We start from the raw sequence: 14,703 nt of genomic DNA, 5'->3' as shown, positions 1-14,703 counted from the left end.
GCTGCTTTAAGAATTTAGAGGACACTCAGGCCTAGAAATGAGGGGGATTTGAATTATCACATCATAACATCACTGTGTGTGATTGAGTGAATTGGTGTCTGTTGCGTTGTGTTAGTTATGTGGTCCAGTGTGATGGGTCATAACATGCTCAAGATGTTCGGTGTGAAAAGGAAGCTTAAAGGGCTCAAAAAGCTATTTGACAATCGCTGGATATGAGCATATTTTGTTGTCTGTGTTGTTGTTTTAAAGCAATGGTACTTCCTAAGAATCAAAGAATAATACAGTTTGGACTCGTACATCGTACAGCATTTAAATGAAGAGAGGGACCTGCCCATGTAACACCTGCCACCTTAATGTTACCATAGTGGTTGCTAGGGTGTTGCTAGATGTCTGTTTGTCTTGGCAAGCTACTTTAAAATCACCTTGATTTTTTTCATGGTGGAATGTTGCATTGTTCATCATAAAGGAGTTTTCCACGCAGGTCATTCTTTTTTTATTTACAGTATGTACCCTCATCAAAATTATAAACATCCCCTCCTCCAAACGACATCACTGGACTATACTGACTATCCAATGGCAAGGCTAACCTCCAACAATCCTATCAATTCCCAAAAGACAAGTCCCGTTCTATATTTTTCTCATTCCAGAAGCAGTTTTAATTGGATATAAAATATTTTTTCACAATATAAAAAAACACTAACTATACCGTTTTATGACAAATTTAATTACAGCGTTAATTAGCGTTTTAAAGGCTAGCTTCACAAAAACCTTTATTTTTGTTATTAAGGGATTCAATGCGGACTGCCTTTATTTAATATTCATTTATTTACAATCAATAATATTGAATATATCTGTGTGCATATCAGTCTGATTAGCCCACATTACTCGTACTGTAATCCAAATTGTGAATAAATTAGAAAATGTGTTCTCAAGAAGTTGCTGTATGCACGCACGCACGCACGTTAGTGGACAACCAATAAAGAGCAATGATATTTTCTCTTTGCATGCCTTAAAGTGACAGATTACCCAAAAATGAAAATTCTGTAGCCTACTCATCCTTCTGTCATTTCAAACCAGAACAAAAGAGTTTTGTGTCCAGTAGTGAATGGTGCCGCCGCCACTGTTCGGTCGGCAACTTTCTACAAAATATCTTCTTTTGTGTGATTTAGATATATTCATATAGCCTATTTATTAGACTTATTCCTCTTGTCCGTTTCCCGTTTGTAGAGCTCACCTGTGGATGAATGACAGTTCATAAGAGCTGGTAGGCTGGATCCGTTGAGTAATGACTCGCTCGCGCGCTCTCAGTCAACCCGTCCTTCAGTGCGTTCAATGGGTTAATGCTGTCCGTGTGAGGAATCTATCTGCTTCTTTATCATAGGAATCATCCTGCAATTTATTTACGTGTGACCGGTAATGTCCACTCACAGCTCGTGGAGAACAATATCTATCTCTCCTGCTGATCTTACAGCGATGTTTATTGATCGTTGTTGGAGCTGTTGCTCGTGATTTATAACGCTCGTGTGTGACAGTCGAGCAGCTTGGGGTTGAATCAATTACAGACGGAAACTATCGGCTGGGATTCACTTGATATCATGGAAGTACCGAAGATTACCTGGGGTCATTAGAGCTTGAAGTTGGAGGAAGAGTCCAACTGGTTTTATTGCTGTTTGCTGGAAGTGAGACTCGTTGTTGGCGGATAATAATCGGGAAAATAGAGGAGGGTACTGTCCGCTCTCGTGCGCATCCGATGGATAGAAATAATCGCGAATGATAAGCGAGGAGAGTTCATGATCAGTGATATCAGCAGCTGGATCGTTTGGATATCGGCATTTGAGTGATCACTTCTAAAGATCGCCTACAAGAACTATTAAAGGTGAGAGTTTGTTTGAGCGTTTATAAATCAAATGTGTGCAGTGTATTACTGTGACTGCGGTTTAAATGTCCCTTAAACTATGCGCTACGATTATATAGCCTACTTTTGCACCTGTTGTGCTGGGATTCATGTTTGTGTTTGGTGGAAGGTTCATATGATTTAAAACTGTAAATCTATCTATCTATCTATCTATCTATCTATCTATCTATCTATCTATCTATCTATCTATCTATCTATCTATCTATCTATCTATCTATCTACCCACAGCTGCATCTTTATTTATGGTACTTTGCATTACAGGCCTATTGTGTCAGTGTACCCTGGGACTCGAACCCATGACCTTTGCACTGCTCTACCCATTGAGCTACAAAAACACTATAACGGTTGCTGATCATTGACATTCATTCCTCAAATCTGTCGAGCACACAAACAACATCATGGCTTGTGTATTACTGTAATAGCTCTCAGGTGACAAATTATTCACCTCAGAGTCATTTGACTAGTCAGGTGGCCCCCGGCCAATACACCCCCTCATCCGGCCCCACCCCCCGGTCCTCTCCTAGAACAATTGATGGACGTCCTAATGATTAGGGAACCTGGAGGAATCAGTTAAAGGGTGCGGTCCGAGGGGCTGGTCAGCAGTGTGTGTGAGCCCTGCGTGTGTGTTTGCTCTCCTCTGAGCTGCAGAGGCAGGGCTCCTCCTGTCACCGAGCCAGTTTGTGGAGCCCCCCCGGTGACACCAGCACATCTCTCTAGCGAGAGTGACATGAGGGCAAGACGAGAGACTGCCTGGTTTGTGACTTGGGGCTGAATGAATGAGTGACTACCTGTTCCGGGCTGCTGAAATATTAACGAGGGCTTTCTGGGCACTCGATGCTAGAGGACCTGCGCTGGGACAGAGTCTGGCTGTGGTGCTCTGGGACGGTCTGCTGTGCTCCGAGCTGGAGTGCGCTGTCAGATGGAGGTTGCTGATTTGGATCCGGACCCTCTGAGAGAGGGGTCCGATGGGATGTTAGTCCCAGGCGGTGGTGGTGAGGAGCGTGTTGTGCTTCAGTATCCTGGAGAATATGATCAGTATGGGTAAGGACTGACTGCTGCTGTAGCATTGTGTTCAGGGAACATATTACAAACATATTGCAGGCTTTTGTTGCTTTTGTGTTCTGCTCTTAATGTTAAGTGTTAGGGATAGCCTAAATTGGATATTTTTGTGTGTGTGTGATGACTTCTTGTGAAACTATTTGTATTGATTGTTATAATATTTTGTAATAATTGATTGTAAATGTCTTTATAGTTGAGTCTGTCCTTCATACTGAAGGTTGTCTATGTGGGAGGTTAAAATGGAGAAGATTGGGTTAGTTTGACATGATCTGCAATGACAGGTTGACAGCACTAGACTTCTTTTATTGACTTTTTAGAGGGCAGCGCTCTTGTGATTTGATTTAAGGATACCAATATTTCATATTTTTGGCTCAAGCGAACTGCAGGATGTTTAAAGACAGATTTCCGATGAGTTGCTCTCTTTTATGAATGGTAACATGTCACCAGCTGGTTTTGAGTTTGTGTTACTTTGTATTTTGTACATTTCAAAAAAATGTATATACTGTGATGTGGCACTTTTGGATTAGTTTTGCCCTCACTTGAACATATTTTGATCAACTGTGCCTCAGTCTCTTAATTTCACACATTATACTCCATTTTCTCCTCTGAACATGATATCCTAATGCATTTCATGTTTGTAATGGGCAGTTGTAATGAAATGTGTCCTGCAATGTTTTATTTAAAATAATATTTTTTACATTTCTTGATTTATTATTATAATACATGCAGTGATTATAAATCTATAAATTGAGCGACTATATAGATTTTTACAGATTCAAATGGTTTGTCCATGGTTCCGATGGTTAACAAAATCTGGATGTATTGGATATATTTAATAAGGCTATAAAAAGTTATGGGAAATAAAATCTCAAAACATTTTGTTTGGTAGATGTGTTATATTGGCTGGATATTGTTCTTGTGTAAAGTAAAACTCTATTGGTTATGCGAAGCATTGCCCCGCTCATGTGCGGTGTAGACGGGGTGTATATGAGAAAGAGTTAAATATGCTTTCAAGTAAACACAAACGTTTTCAGGTTATGGAGAAAAGTAATGGAAATGCATTGGTGAAATCACAGTTTGTCAAAATGCAAGATTGCATCTCTGTCAAAAACAGTTAAAAAGAACCTATACATTTGGCTAAAATCTGCACAGGAACCAGTTAAAGTCTTGCTGTCTTGATGTTTAATAAAGTGAATATCCATGCTGTTTGTCAACAACTACCCAAATTTAATGCTTATTAGACCTGACTTCATCTACACAGGAAATATTTTGTTTTTAAAGGGATCACATTAACTCATGCATTTAAAAACTACCATCTACAATGCAATTTGGATATATGCAGTTGTTGTGTTTTCTCAAAAGTGATCATATGAAAACATAATAGTTGTACTGAGATGGCAGGTGAATTAGTCATGCTTTTCGTCTGGATGCACTCACACTGCCAGGCTTTGCCTCTCGGGAGTCTGCTGAACGCTGGGTTTGGTTCTACAATAAAAAATGCATAGACACAGAGACAGACTTTAATTTCTTTGCAGACAAACGTGGTGTTTATTTGAAACAGAATCAGAGAAGGTCTGGTAGTGTTTAGTCAAAAGATAAGACCGCACCTTCAGTGAACTCAGTTTTTGTGGTACAGTTCTATATTTAGAAAACATATAGTTTCAGCTTGAAATTCTAATCAGATGAGGCACAGATTTAATATTTAATGTAAAATGCTGATAAACCCACAAATGTAATCTCACGTTATGTATTTGAGTTGTTTGTAAACTGCAATCAGCCTACAACATATAATAATGCAAGAAAAAAAACACAATTTGGTTGAAGCAATGTTCAATTTAATAGCTATTAATAATTGCTCTGTTTATAAATAAATGGTGTGATGTATCATAGTGCTGCTGTTGCTAACGCTTTGTAAAAGCACTTAGCCAATTCAGTCTGTATATTACAGTAATATGAATACCATTCATCTGTGGTTAAATAACCATAATGTATGGTCTTGCATTAGTACAGTGTTATTTTGCAAGTTACACAATACACATGTAAGTTACTGTACACAAAAACATTGTTTTCTTGTATAACACAAGTTACTTATGAGTCCTCATAAAACGCTCCGATGTATACACATACTGTAAACACAGTGTGACCATGAGCCGACAAGAAAATGATTTGATATCTTAATAACTGGAAGGCATTGTGATAATTACCTTAATTAAAATTGCCCACATAAACCGCTCATCTGCGCCATTTCCCATTTAGAGACAACAATGATTTATTTGGCCAATTCCACTCAGTTTGCAGAGTGTTGTGCATGATGCTCATTCGGCAGTACCCTACAAAGATGAGGAAATAAAAAGTAAAATACTCTGTGTTAATTAAGTCACATTAAAAAAATAATTACCAACATCCATTCATAGGAGTGAAAGAACCCACCAATGGCTAATTATAATTTGTTTGTATTTATATCAAGCATTTGGAAGAATGATTAAATATTAAACTTTGTAGTAGATATTACTGAAAACTCACAAGCATTACAAGTGACAAATTAATATATCATGGTGGTCACTGTGGAAATGGACCACAGAAAACTGGAACATTTATGTTGACATATTTGTATGAAGTAGATCATATTATGTGTATCACAGCCGCAGAAAAAATAAGAGACCATTTCAAATTTTCATTTAATCAGCATTTCAGTCCAGTGTCTGAATTTCAACAAAATCAAACCTCAGGGGTGACATAAAGTCATCAAACAGCAAAAGACTTTTCACATAAATGAGTTTATCACATAAAAAAATACTTTTGAACTTCTCCTCAATACATGCACAAATATTACTGTTGTATTGCTTAAAAGTAAATAAGAACTTGTTTTCTTTGCAGTATTTGAGGTCTGAAAAAAATACAGAGCATCTTTTCTGTTATTTTCTGTTTTCACTTTCTGCAATATTTTTATGTGAAATTTGGGAGAAATAGTATTAGTAATTCACAGGACGAAACGAAAAAGATAATTTTACCTAAACAAATACCTATAAATAGTGAATACAGTAAAACTGAAAATCATTTAGAAATGGTCTCTTCGTTTTCTCCTCGGCTGTATGTCCAGAATCACATAGTGAATGTCACAGTTCGCTAATTAAGCAAATTGTGTGCATTTGAAGATCGAGATAATATTTTATTTTATATGACGTCACGTATATCTAAATCAGATGAATGAAATAAACTAAAGATCTGAATAAAATCCCACATCTGCATATTTTAAAGAAAGATCCTGAACTTAAAACAATCCCCTTTTAAGCTTGCTGAGGCATTGCACTTCCCAATCTGCTGTCCCGTTTCTGCAAACCAGAAGTCTCCAGCATTTGTCCCAAAGCAGCATCCATATTTTACAAGGGTCTGCCATCAATCATTGGACATGTCCTTCTGCAGACTGCTGCTATCTGTCTGGAGTGCTCAAGCTGTATGTGTTTTACTCTGATTGGGAACTGGCTTTAACCCAGCACATACTGTGACTATGGGCTCATGTCCCAAATCATAGTCTGAGATCGGAAACCTTCACTGTCATGCTCTTTCAAGTAGTTTCTCTCTTTTTTTCTCTTTCACTGTGTTTAACCTGCAGAGTGACCACATTGTACTTATGCAATGAGTTGTATACCTAAAGATTTTGATGGCATTAGATTTTGGATGAGTTCGCTGTTTTGGAGACCATACAATATAAAGAATATAAGGGTCATTGTGTGTAGATTATTTGAATGTATGGACCGCTTTCACTGTTGTGGAAAAGCTTTCCGCTGGATGTTGGAACATGGCTGCAGGCATTTACTTCTTCTCAGGCACATGAGCATCAGTAATGTTAGTTGATGGGGTTTGGCTCCCACTCAGTGTTTTTGTTCATTGTTCATTGAGGTTCAGATCTATGCTTTCTGCAGGCCAGTTAAGTTCATCCACAGTATTTTTAAGGACATCGCTATAACCACATGCAGGGCATCTGACCCTTATCAAACTGCTGCCTCAAAGTTAGAAACATACAGTTCTGCTCAATAAATATGAATTTCAGCATTGATCATTGAAATACTTATTTGTGCACTTTAAATCAATTCTTATATTGTTTAATGCCTGATTTACTTCAACAATAAGGGCTAATGCATAGTTGGCAGTTGTCACACGGGCCCTGAGCCAAAAACTAGAGTAAAGCCTTCAGTGGATTTGGTTGTGGGAGTATATGGTCCACACAGACTCTTGATCTCAGAAATGGCCTGCAGGATATTGAGTGCTGTGGATGTTGAGTGGGCTTTTGACATTTGAGTACTTCAAACACACTGTTTCATACGACGCTCACTTCATGCTAGTCAACATGAAGCCCAGTTTGACTTATTCTAGAAACTCTATCTCACATCACATCTAAATTTGACGACCTTGAATAAGGTGCATTTTCATGGATTCAACTGTGCTGAATAATTTATTTAGAAATGAATGCTTATATCTATGACAACAGAGAGATTTCATGACTCGCATATAAAAAATCCTTAGCTGTGGTGGTATACTGTGGTAGGCTATATGAGACCAGTTTTTACTGCACTTATGCTTTTTGTTGTCCTTATGTTGGTGCAATTGCTTCTATTGTTTACTTCATTTGTAAGTCGCTTTGGATAAAACCATTTGCTAAATGACTGTAAATGTAAATGTAAATATAAAGGATTCAGATTTTTGATTTTACTGTTTTATTTTGAGGGAGTTTGATTTGTTACATTGACCTTTTAAAATATGCTAAATCTGAATAAAATGATTTTTGACTTACGGGCGACACGTGGTATGTAGTACAGTTTATACTAGTGATAGACATCTAGTTAAATATTTGACTACAGAAATGTGAGATTAACAGCAAGGGTGGATAACTGGGCCTGATATGATCATTCTGTTTTAGTGTCCCAAAATCTACTGACAGTCTTGTTGACAAATGGTGGCTAGGGCTGCGCGAAGATGCGATATACAGTATGTCTGTCAAATCAATTTCAAATATTTAAATGCAATATAGCTTGAGTAGGAGTGTGATATGTCTCTATATCATCATGGCTGTGATTAGGCCAGAGGCACGAGGTCTATAGGCACTAGGCAGTCACTGCCATGCTGATATAGAGACACATCACATGACTACGAGAGCGATATTGCATTTATACAACAGTTCGAAGACACAAGTGTGTAATAAATCACAAACAACATCGAGGTGTCTTTAAAACTACTTTCTTCCGCCACAAATTTGAGCCCAGCATAACAGTTAAACAAACCTCTGTTACTAATTCAAACCGTCACATCTTTTAAATTTGCGCTGTGCTGCTTCAGGGAAGTTATTAGTGAGAAATAATGAGACAGGTCTTGCGTGTGAATGAAAGAGAGAGACTGTAAAAGGCAACTCACCGAGAATGCGTTATGCCCATTGCACTGCGGCCATTGTTTTTAATATAAAAATGAGTTTGTTTACAGTAGAAAGTTGACCCGCTCTGTAATTTTTTACACAATTCCTGAGCGCTGTGACTTGCGCTATGAGGCGTTGCCAAATGTGTGTATGTTTTACTTTCAGTTTCATTAGTCCGACTAGTTAGTGGCGGAGTGAAACAAACGGTGAAGCGGTTCCTGTGGTGATACTGGTGGAATATTTCATGGCTCTCAGCCAATCAGATTTGAGAAACAGAAAGAATTGTTGTATACTGTAATAAAATATTTTTAAAATGGAACATTATACAACCAACATACGTTTCACATTCTTTCTGATTATCGATCATCTGATCTTCCACACATGAAGAACATTTGCTCTGATATCTGCATCAATTTGAAACCTTGATTAAACATAACTTTACTAACATAAACTAAACTAAATATTATCATCACTATGATAATTTGTTTTTGAACAGCCCTAATAGTGGCCATTTTTACTTGTGGTTTGTGCAGTGTTGAGGAAGGCTTGTGGAGCTTTAAGTTAATCATAATATAAAATAATTACAGGACACGCAAGCTACTTTTAGTTACACTACAAGCGAAAAAATTAACTGTAATTTGAAGCTACTAAAAGGAGCAGTATGTTTTAATTATATAACTATATATGAAGAGCCGAATGGGCAGAGAAACAAGGCGTAGTCAGAGGATTGAAGCCCTGAGGCAGCGGATGGTCGACAACTGACCAAGGTGGAGCCAGAGGGACGAGGAAGGAGACAGTGGGAGCCAGTATGATGACAGGCCATGGCAGAGACGAGGGAGGCAGGAGCCAAGGTGTAGCCCCTGGCTCGAAGGGCCGAGGTTGAGTCCGGGTCTCGGAGGCTGAAGGTGGAGACATGGGATACTCCATTTCAGGGGTAGTTGGCGGCTGGAGATCCTGAGGCTCATCCAACCCAACGGCGCTGACGTGCAGAGGGTGAGCTGAGGGGTTTCCGGGTGCCAACAGATCCAGGGCTGATGAACTGGCTGACAAACGCAGAGGAGGCAGAGAGAGAGAGGGCGGCACCTTCTTGGAGACTGTCGAAAGGGTGTTGGGTGCTGAGGGAGGGCTGGGCGGGGCCAGCGGGGGTGCTGAAGAGCTGGACAGGACCAGCGGGGACGTGGAAATGCTGGGCAGGACCACCGGGGGCATGGAAAGGCTGGGCGGGACCAGTGGGGACATGGAGGAGCTGGGCAGGACCAGCGATGGCATGGAAGAGCTGGATGGCACCAGCGGGGAAGGGAGTAGCCAAAAGTCTATTTCATTAGTCCAGTCTAACAATCCAGAGGCTGATTGCAGCTCACCCTCAGCGGCGGGAGTATGGGCGGGGCTTCCCTAAAGCCCTCGGAGTCCACCAGTACTCCCACGGCGGCGCACGGTGTTGCCGGCTCACGCGCCTGGTCAAACGCGTCTCGAGGCTCAGACTCCAGGGCAATAACGGGCTCGGTCGTGTGCTGGCGTCGGTGTCGCTGAGGGCTCAGGCTCTCCATCTGCGAGGTCTGGCAAGTGCTCCGTGCTGTGGGTTGGTGGCTGGTTGGTCTCTGGTTTGGGGCAGGATCCGTGGGGGTAGGAGAGCTGGGCTGCGGAGGATTGAGGCGCGCATCCCAGGTGAGCCGGAACAACCCCCCCCCCCATTTACGGCTGGAGCTGGATAATTACTGTACCCACTCATCACTTTCCCCGATGAAAAATTCACACCCCACAGCCTGGAGGACTCGGTTAAGAAAGTCCTCCAGGGGGTATTCATCTATGTCAGGAAGCATAATGAGAGCGAGTAGATCATCATCCAGTCCAGACAAAAATAAATGGTTAGGATCCGGGTCGCTCCAACTCACCAGTCTGCATGCCTTGAAGAAATCCTCCGCATAGGAGATAGGAGATGTCATAGTCCAGGTCCGGAAGAAGTGTGTAGGCCTACATTGTGTGTTTGGTCGGTCAGGTCTTCTGTCACAAACTCACTCTGACAAATATGATGCAAACCAGACAGAAAGACTTTTAATCCAGGGGTGAAAATAACTGTCAAAATCGACAGAGTACAATCCACAGTAAGGAAAAATACAGACATAAAACTCCTCGGGTAAACAATGACTAAATACATCCACAGAAAAAACAGCATAAAAACGCTCAAGGGATCTGAGCTAGCGTATACAAGATAACAACTAGACCTGACAATCAATGAGTGCGTTTACATGCACAAAATAAACAAATATCTGTCAAAAATCAGCTTCACGTGTTTACATGCATAGTAATAAACCGGCTACGCAGAAAACCGCGTTTACATGGAAGTTTGAGACTTGCCGGGTTTCTCGCGTGCAGTGACGTCATCGTCGATAGTCTGTTTAGTAATTAAAAATCCAGCAGGAAAATGGTCAGAAGCTGTATTTTTATATCTCTGCTCATGTCCGCAGTACCTGCATATGCAACATTAGTTCTTCATTTAGACTTTTCTACATCAACTGCACGATTCGAGAGCGGACTTTTATGCGTTATTTTACTGTTACTTCCGTTTGGGACTTTTACTACTGCGCTTTCAGACATGCGCACATAAACAAAACTGAGAGAAAACCGGTAAAGCGATGCTGCGGTCTTACAGTTAACATGTTTTTATTGTGTTAGTTAGCTGTATTTTTTTAGTTATTAAGGCTTAAATAAAAACAAACCAACTGCAGTTTGATTGATATTAATTGGAGTGCACAATAAAAAAACTGTTATCTCATTTTGGAACCAAACTCTTCATATGTAATTTATTATTTCATCAAAAACATATTTATCAAACACACTTATCTATCTAATCTCAAGACAGCCTTCAATATACTAAACTGAATCGATGGCACAAAATGAAAGAGAGTGAGAGGTTTAGCAGAGCGGAATAAATTGTCATCTTGCTCACTCAGTCTGCAATAAAATCTAACATTAAAAAACCCATACTGTATGTACTGTAGGAAGATGTCAACATTAAAAAAAGGACAATCTGCAATTGTCAGCATGATTTTAATGCCACTATAATAAACACACACATACAGTACACATATACACAAAATAATCACCTGTAAACACGTCTGTTTTCATAGACACTAGACAGTCTACTATACAGTAGCTTATGTTCATAAACTCATGGTGTAATTTAGACTGGGTATTACAATGGCTTGCAGTTTTATAGCTCTTCGTTTCATTAAGTTTAATGCTTCGTACTGTATGAATTGAGCTTTTATTTTTGGTCCTTACAATAGTTGCGTTTTATAGCACGGCAGAAGAGATATTTTACAGTGCTGACTGTTGTAAGAAATGTTTTGCTGAACAAACTGGATAAAGAGAAAAGATATTATTCATACCAAGATCATACCTTGAAATTATTTGTTTTGTATTTTACTGTACTATATTTACTTTATTTTAGGTAACTAAATATTTTAACCACATAACATGTCATGTCCATCAATGGAATCAATGAAATACATTTTTATCATTTGATCAGTATCTGTGTTTCCTGGGAATCAAACTCACATCCTATTGCACTGCTTAAGCAATACTTTACCAGTTGAGCTACAAAACAAATCAAATGAGAGTGTTTTTAAATCACTGTATGTATTTTTATATACTGTAAATGGGGCATTTTTGTTACTTACGGTGGTAACAGGTCACTGATCCGACCTCTCGCTCGGTGTCATCTGATTGCTTGATTGTGTTAAAACTCTTTTTCTGTCTCTCTCAGGGAGAAGATGCCGTTCCACCATGTGACGGCAGGACTGCTGTACAAGGGAAACTATTTGAGTCGCTCTCTGTCTGATCACAGTAACAGCGAGCAGCTCGCCAACATCTCTGTGGAGGAACTAGATGGTGAGCGCTTATGTTACAGACACAATAAATACACGCACAATTATTCTGCACAATATACGTGGCGGTATGTGTGATTACTTGTCTTTGCCGTGACCTGTATAGAAATGAAGAAGAAATCAATAACATTGATTTCATAGGTTTCATAGTATCCTTAAGTCCAATGGTTAGTGACTGTGAGTGATGCGGTACTATGATGATAATGGTAAAGATTCCCAGTGCTATTCTGGCCCATTCTTGAGATGCCTTTCTTCCAAACAGATTTGAGTGTCTGGCCCGATACTAAGCTCATGTACTCATACTCGTACTTGTACTCGTAAAAATGCACAGATACCAAAGACCGATACCACACGTGACATAACTGACAGGAATTTGTTGTGAAATTTACATTGAAAGTTTGTTAAAAGCACATACAATTGTTTATTTTTTAATAATGTGTTTGAGGTGGATGACGCTATTATATTTTTATTAGTCTCACTGTGTTTTGAAAAGTTACAGGCATCGGTACAGGCATCGGTATTGGCGAATACCAGAAAAAAAACATCGGTACTTGTACTCGGTCTTTAAAAAATGGTATCTGTGCATCCATAATACATACCTATGCACTTTTTTGTCCATCCAACCTGAAAGTCATTATTAAGTGTTGCCTTCAATGTTCCAATATAAGTCAGGTATTAAAACTTAAATAAAAAAATATATATCCCCGACACTTTTCCAGCATGAATCTGTGGTGGTGAATGGGATGGAGCACTAATGAATGGTGGCTTTGTCAGCAGAGACGAGCTCATGAAGGGAAATGGATTGGACTCTTGGGGTCTGAATATTAATGTTGAACTGACATATTTACACCCCGGGGCACCTGCTGATATTCAGAGCTGCTACAAGTCATTTAGTTCTGCCTCGACACAATCTGAACTGTGAAATACAATTACTGGAACCCTGCTGATGTTGCATTGACTGCTATAAGAAGGTGGTCAGCAAATACTGTGTAACGTTCTAATCAAAGAGATGCTGTTGTGTGAGAACATTCATAGGAACATTTCTGATCTTTCTATACTTATAAATGTAATCGGATTTGGATTTGAACAACAGCAAAAAAGTTTTAGCAATAAGCTTTGGCATATGTTAAGAGGGACAGTGTAATCCACTTATAAAAGACTGGGCATGTTTGTTTTTATATTTATATTTGTAAATATATTTTTTACATATATTTTTTAAATATTTATATTCCCATATCATATCATATCATATCATATCATATCATATCATATCATATCATGTAAGCAATAAGATACAAGAGGCTGTGCCTTATTGTGAATAAATCACATGGAAGGGGGTGTTTGGCTCAACTATTCTATTCTATTCCATTTCATTATAATGAATGCTTACAGCTTTTCTTAAAGGCCAAAGTTGTCATGATTCTGTGCTTCTTGTCATGAGTTTTCTAATTCCGTGGACAGAGTAGTGACAGTACCATGTATTTTGTGCTTGTTGTGTTTTGTGTGGAGACACGTGGCCTTTGTTTTGACTTTGCGCCACGTGTCCTCCTGTCGCGTAACTTGGCCCCGCCCCATTGTTTCCACGTTATCTCGTCATTAGTGTTTCATGCCCCTCACCTGCCCCGTGTAATCTCCCTGTTAGTTTCCCGTTAGTGTTTCATTCCCTTCACCTGCCCAGTGTTATTGTCCCTTATTAGTCTCCCCATTTAAGGCCCTCGTGTTCTCTGTCCCGTGCGTTGCGTTATTGTACTATTGTCTAGTTAGTCTAAGTGCCCATCTGGTTACCTTGTTCCTGCCTTGTCTCGTTTGGATTATTCTAAGTGTTTTATTTTGGACTTTGTTTTGTTTTGCCCTTTGTTTTGCCCCTTGTTTTGTTTTGCCCCTCGTGGCATGTTTTGTTTATGCTTGTTTTGCGTTCTTGTTTGCCCCATCGCGGGCTTATTATTTAATAAAAAGTATTTTTGGTTCCACTTCGGCTGTCTGCGATTGGGTCCAGTTTCTTGACAAAAGTATAGGTGTGGCAAAATGTCACAAAATCATTTATTCACCCTTACATTGTTTAAAACCTTTATATGTTATTTCATTCTGTTAAAATAAAAATAAAAATTTAAATTCAAAGAATGAAAAAAATGTTAACAATATAGTTTCTGCGTTGTTCTGTGCAATTACAGTGAATGGGGACAGGAGTTTAAAAAAGGATGGAAAAGCACCATAATAGTATCAATATGACTCATGTACAGTACTACAAGTCTTTTGACATCCAAAGAAATTGACCAAAAAGGAGACACATTTTTTCACGTTGCAAAACTTGGCATAGTCACTGACCATTTTTGCATTAACACATAACAACCAGTACATTAAACATTCTCTTTTTGTGATTTACTGATAAAAGTCATACAGGTTTGGACAGGAGTAATTTCATTTTAGGCTGAACT

General features: G+C 39.2%; 1 protein-coding gene across 2 annotated transcripts in view; it reads left to right on the top strand.

The window, feature by feature from the left end:
- The first annotated feature begins 1,316 nt into the window (after nt 1-1,316).
- Nucleotides 1,317-14,703, top strand: part of caln1 (calneuron 1) — a 49,550-nt gene continuing 36,163 nt past the window's right edge. Inside the window, exons 1-2 of one of the 2 annotated variants that reach the window (XM_057350602.1) lie at nt 1,317-1,876; nt 12,148-12,272. In XM_057350602.1, coding sequence (XP_057206585.1) covers nt 12,155-12,272 — 118 coding nt within the window. In that variant the 5' untranslated portion in view covers nt 1,317-1,876; nt 12,148-12,154. Of the gene's footprint in view, nt 1,877-2,486; nt 2,957-12,147; nt 12,273-14,703 lie in introns of those variants that run through there. The other variant, XM_057350601.1, reaches the window with a different exon arrangement.

The sequence above is a fragment of the Triplophysa rosa genome, linkage group LG14 (assembly GCF_024868665.1).
Source record: "Triplophysa rosa linkage group LG14, Trosa_1v2, whole genome shotgun sequence".
NCBI lineage: Eukaryota > Metazoa > Chordata > Actinopteri > Cypriniformes > Nemacheilidae > Triplophysa > Triplophysa rosa.
This window is presented reverse-complemented; position numbering and strand designations above follow the sequence as displayed.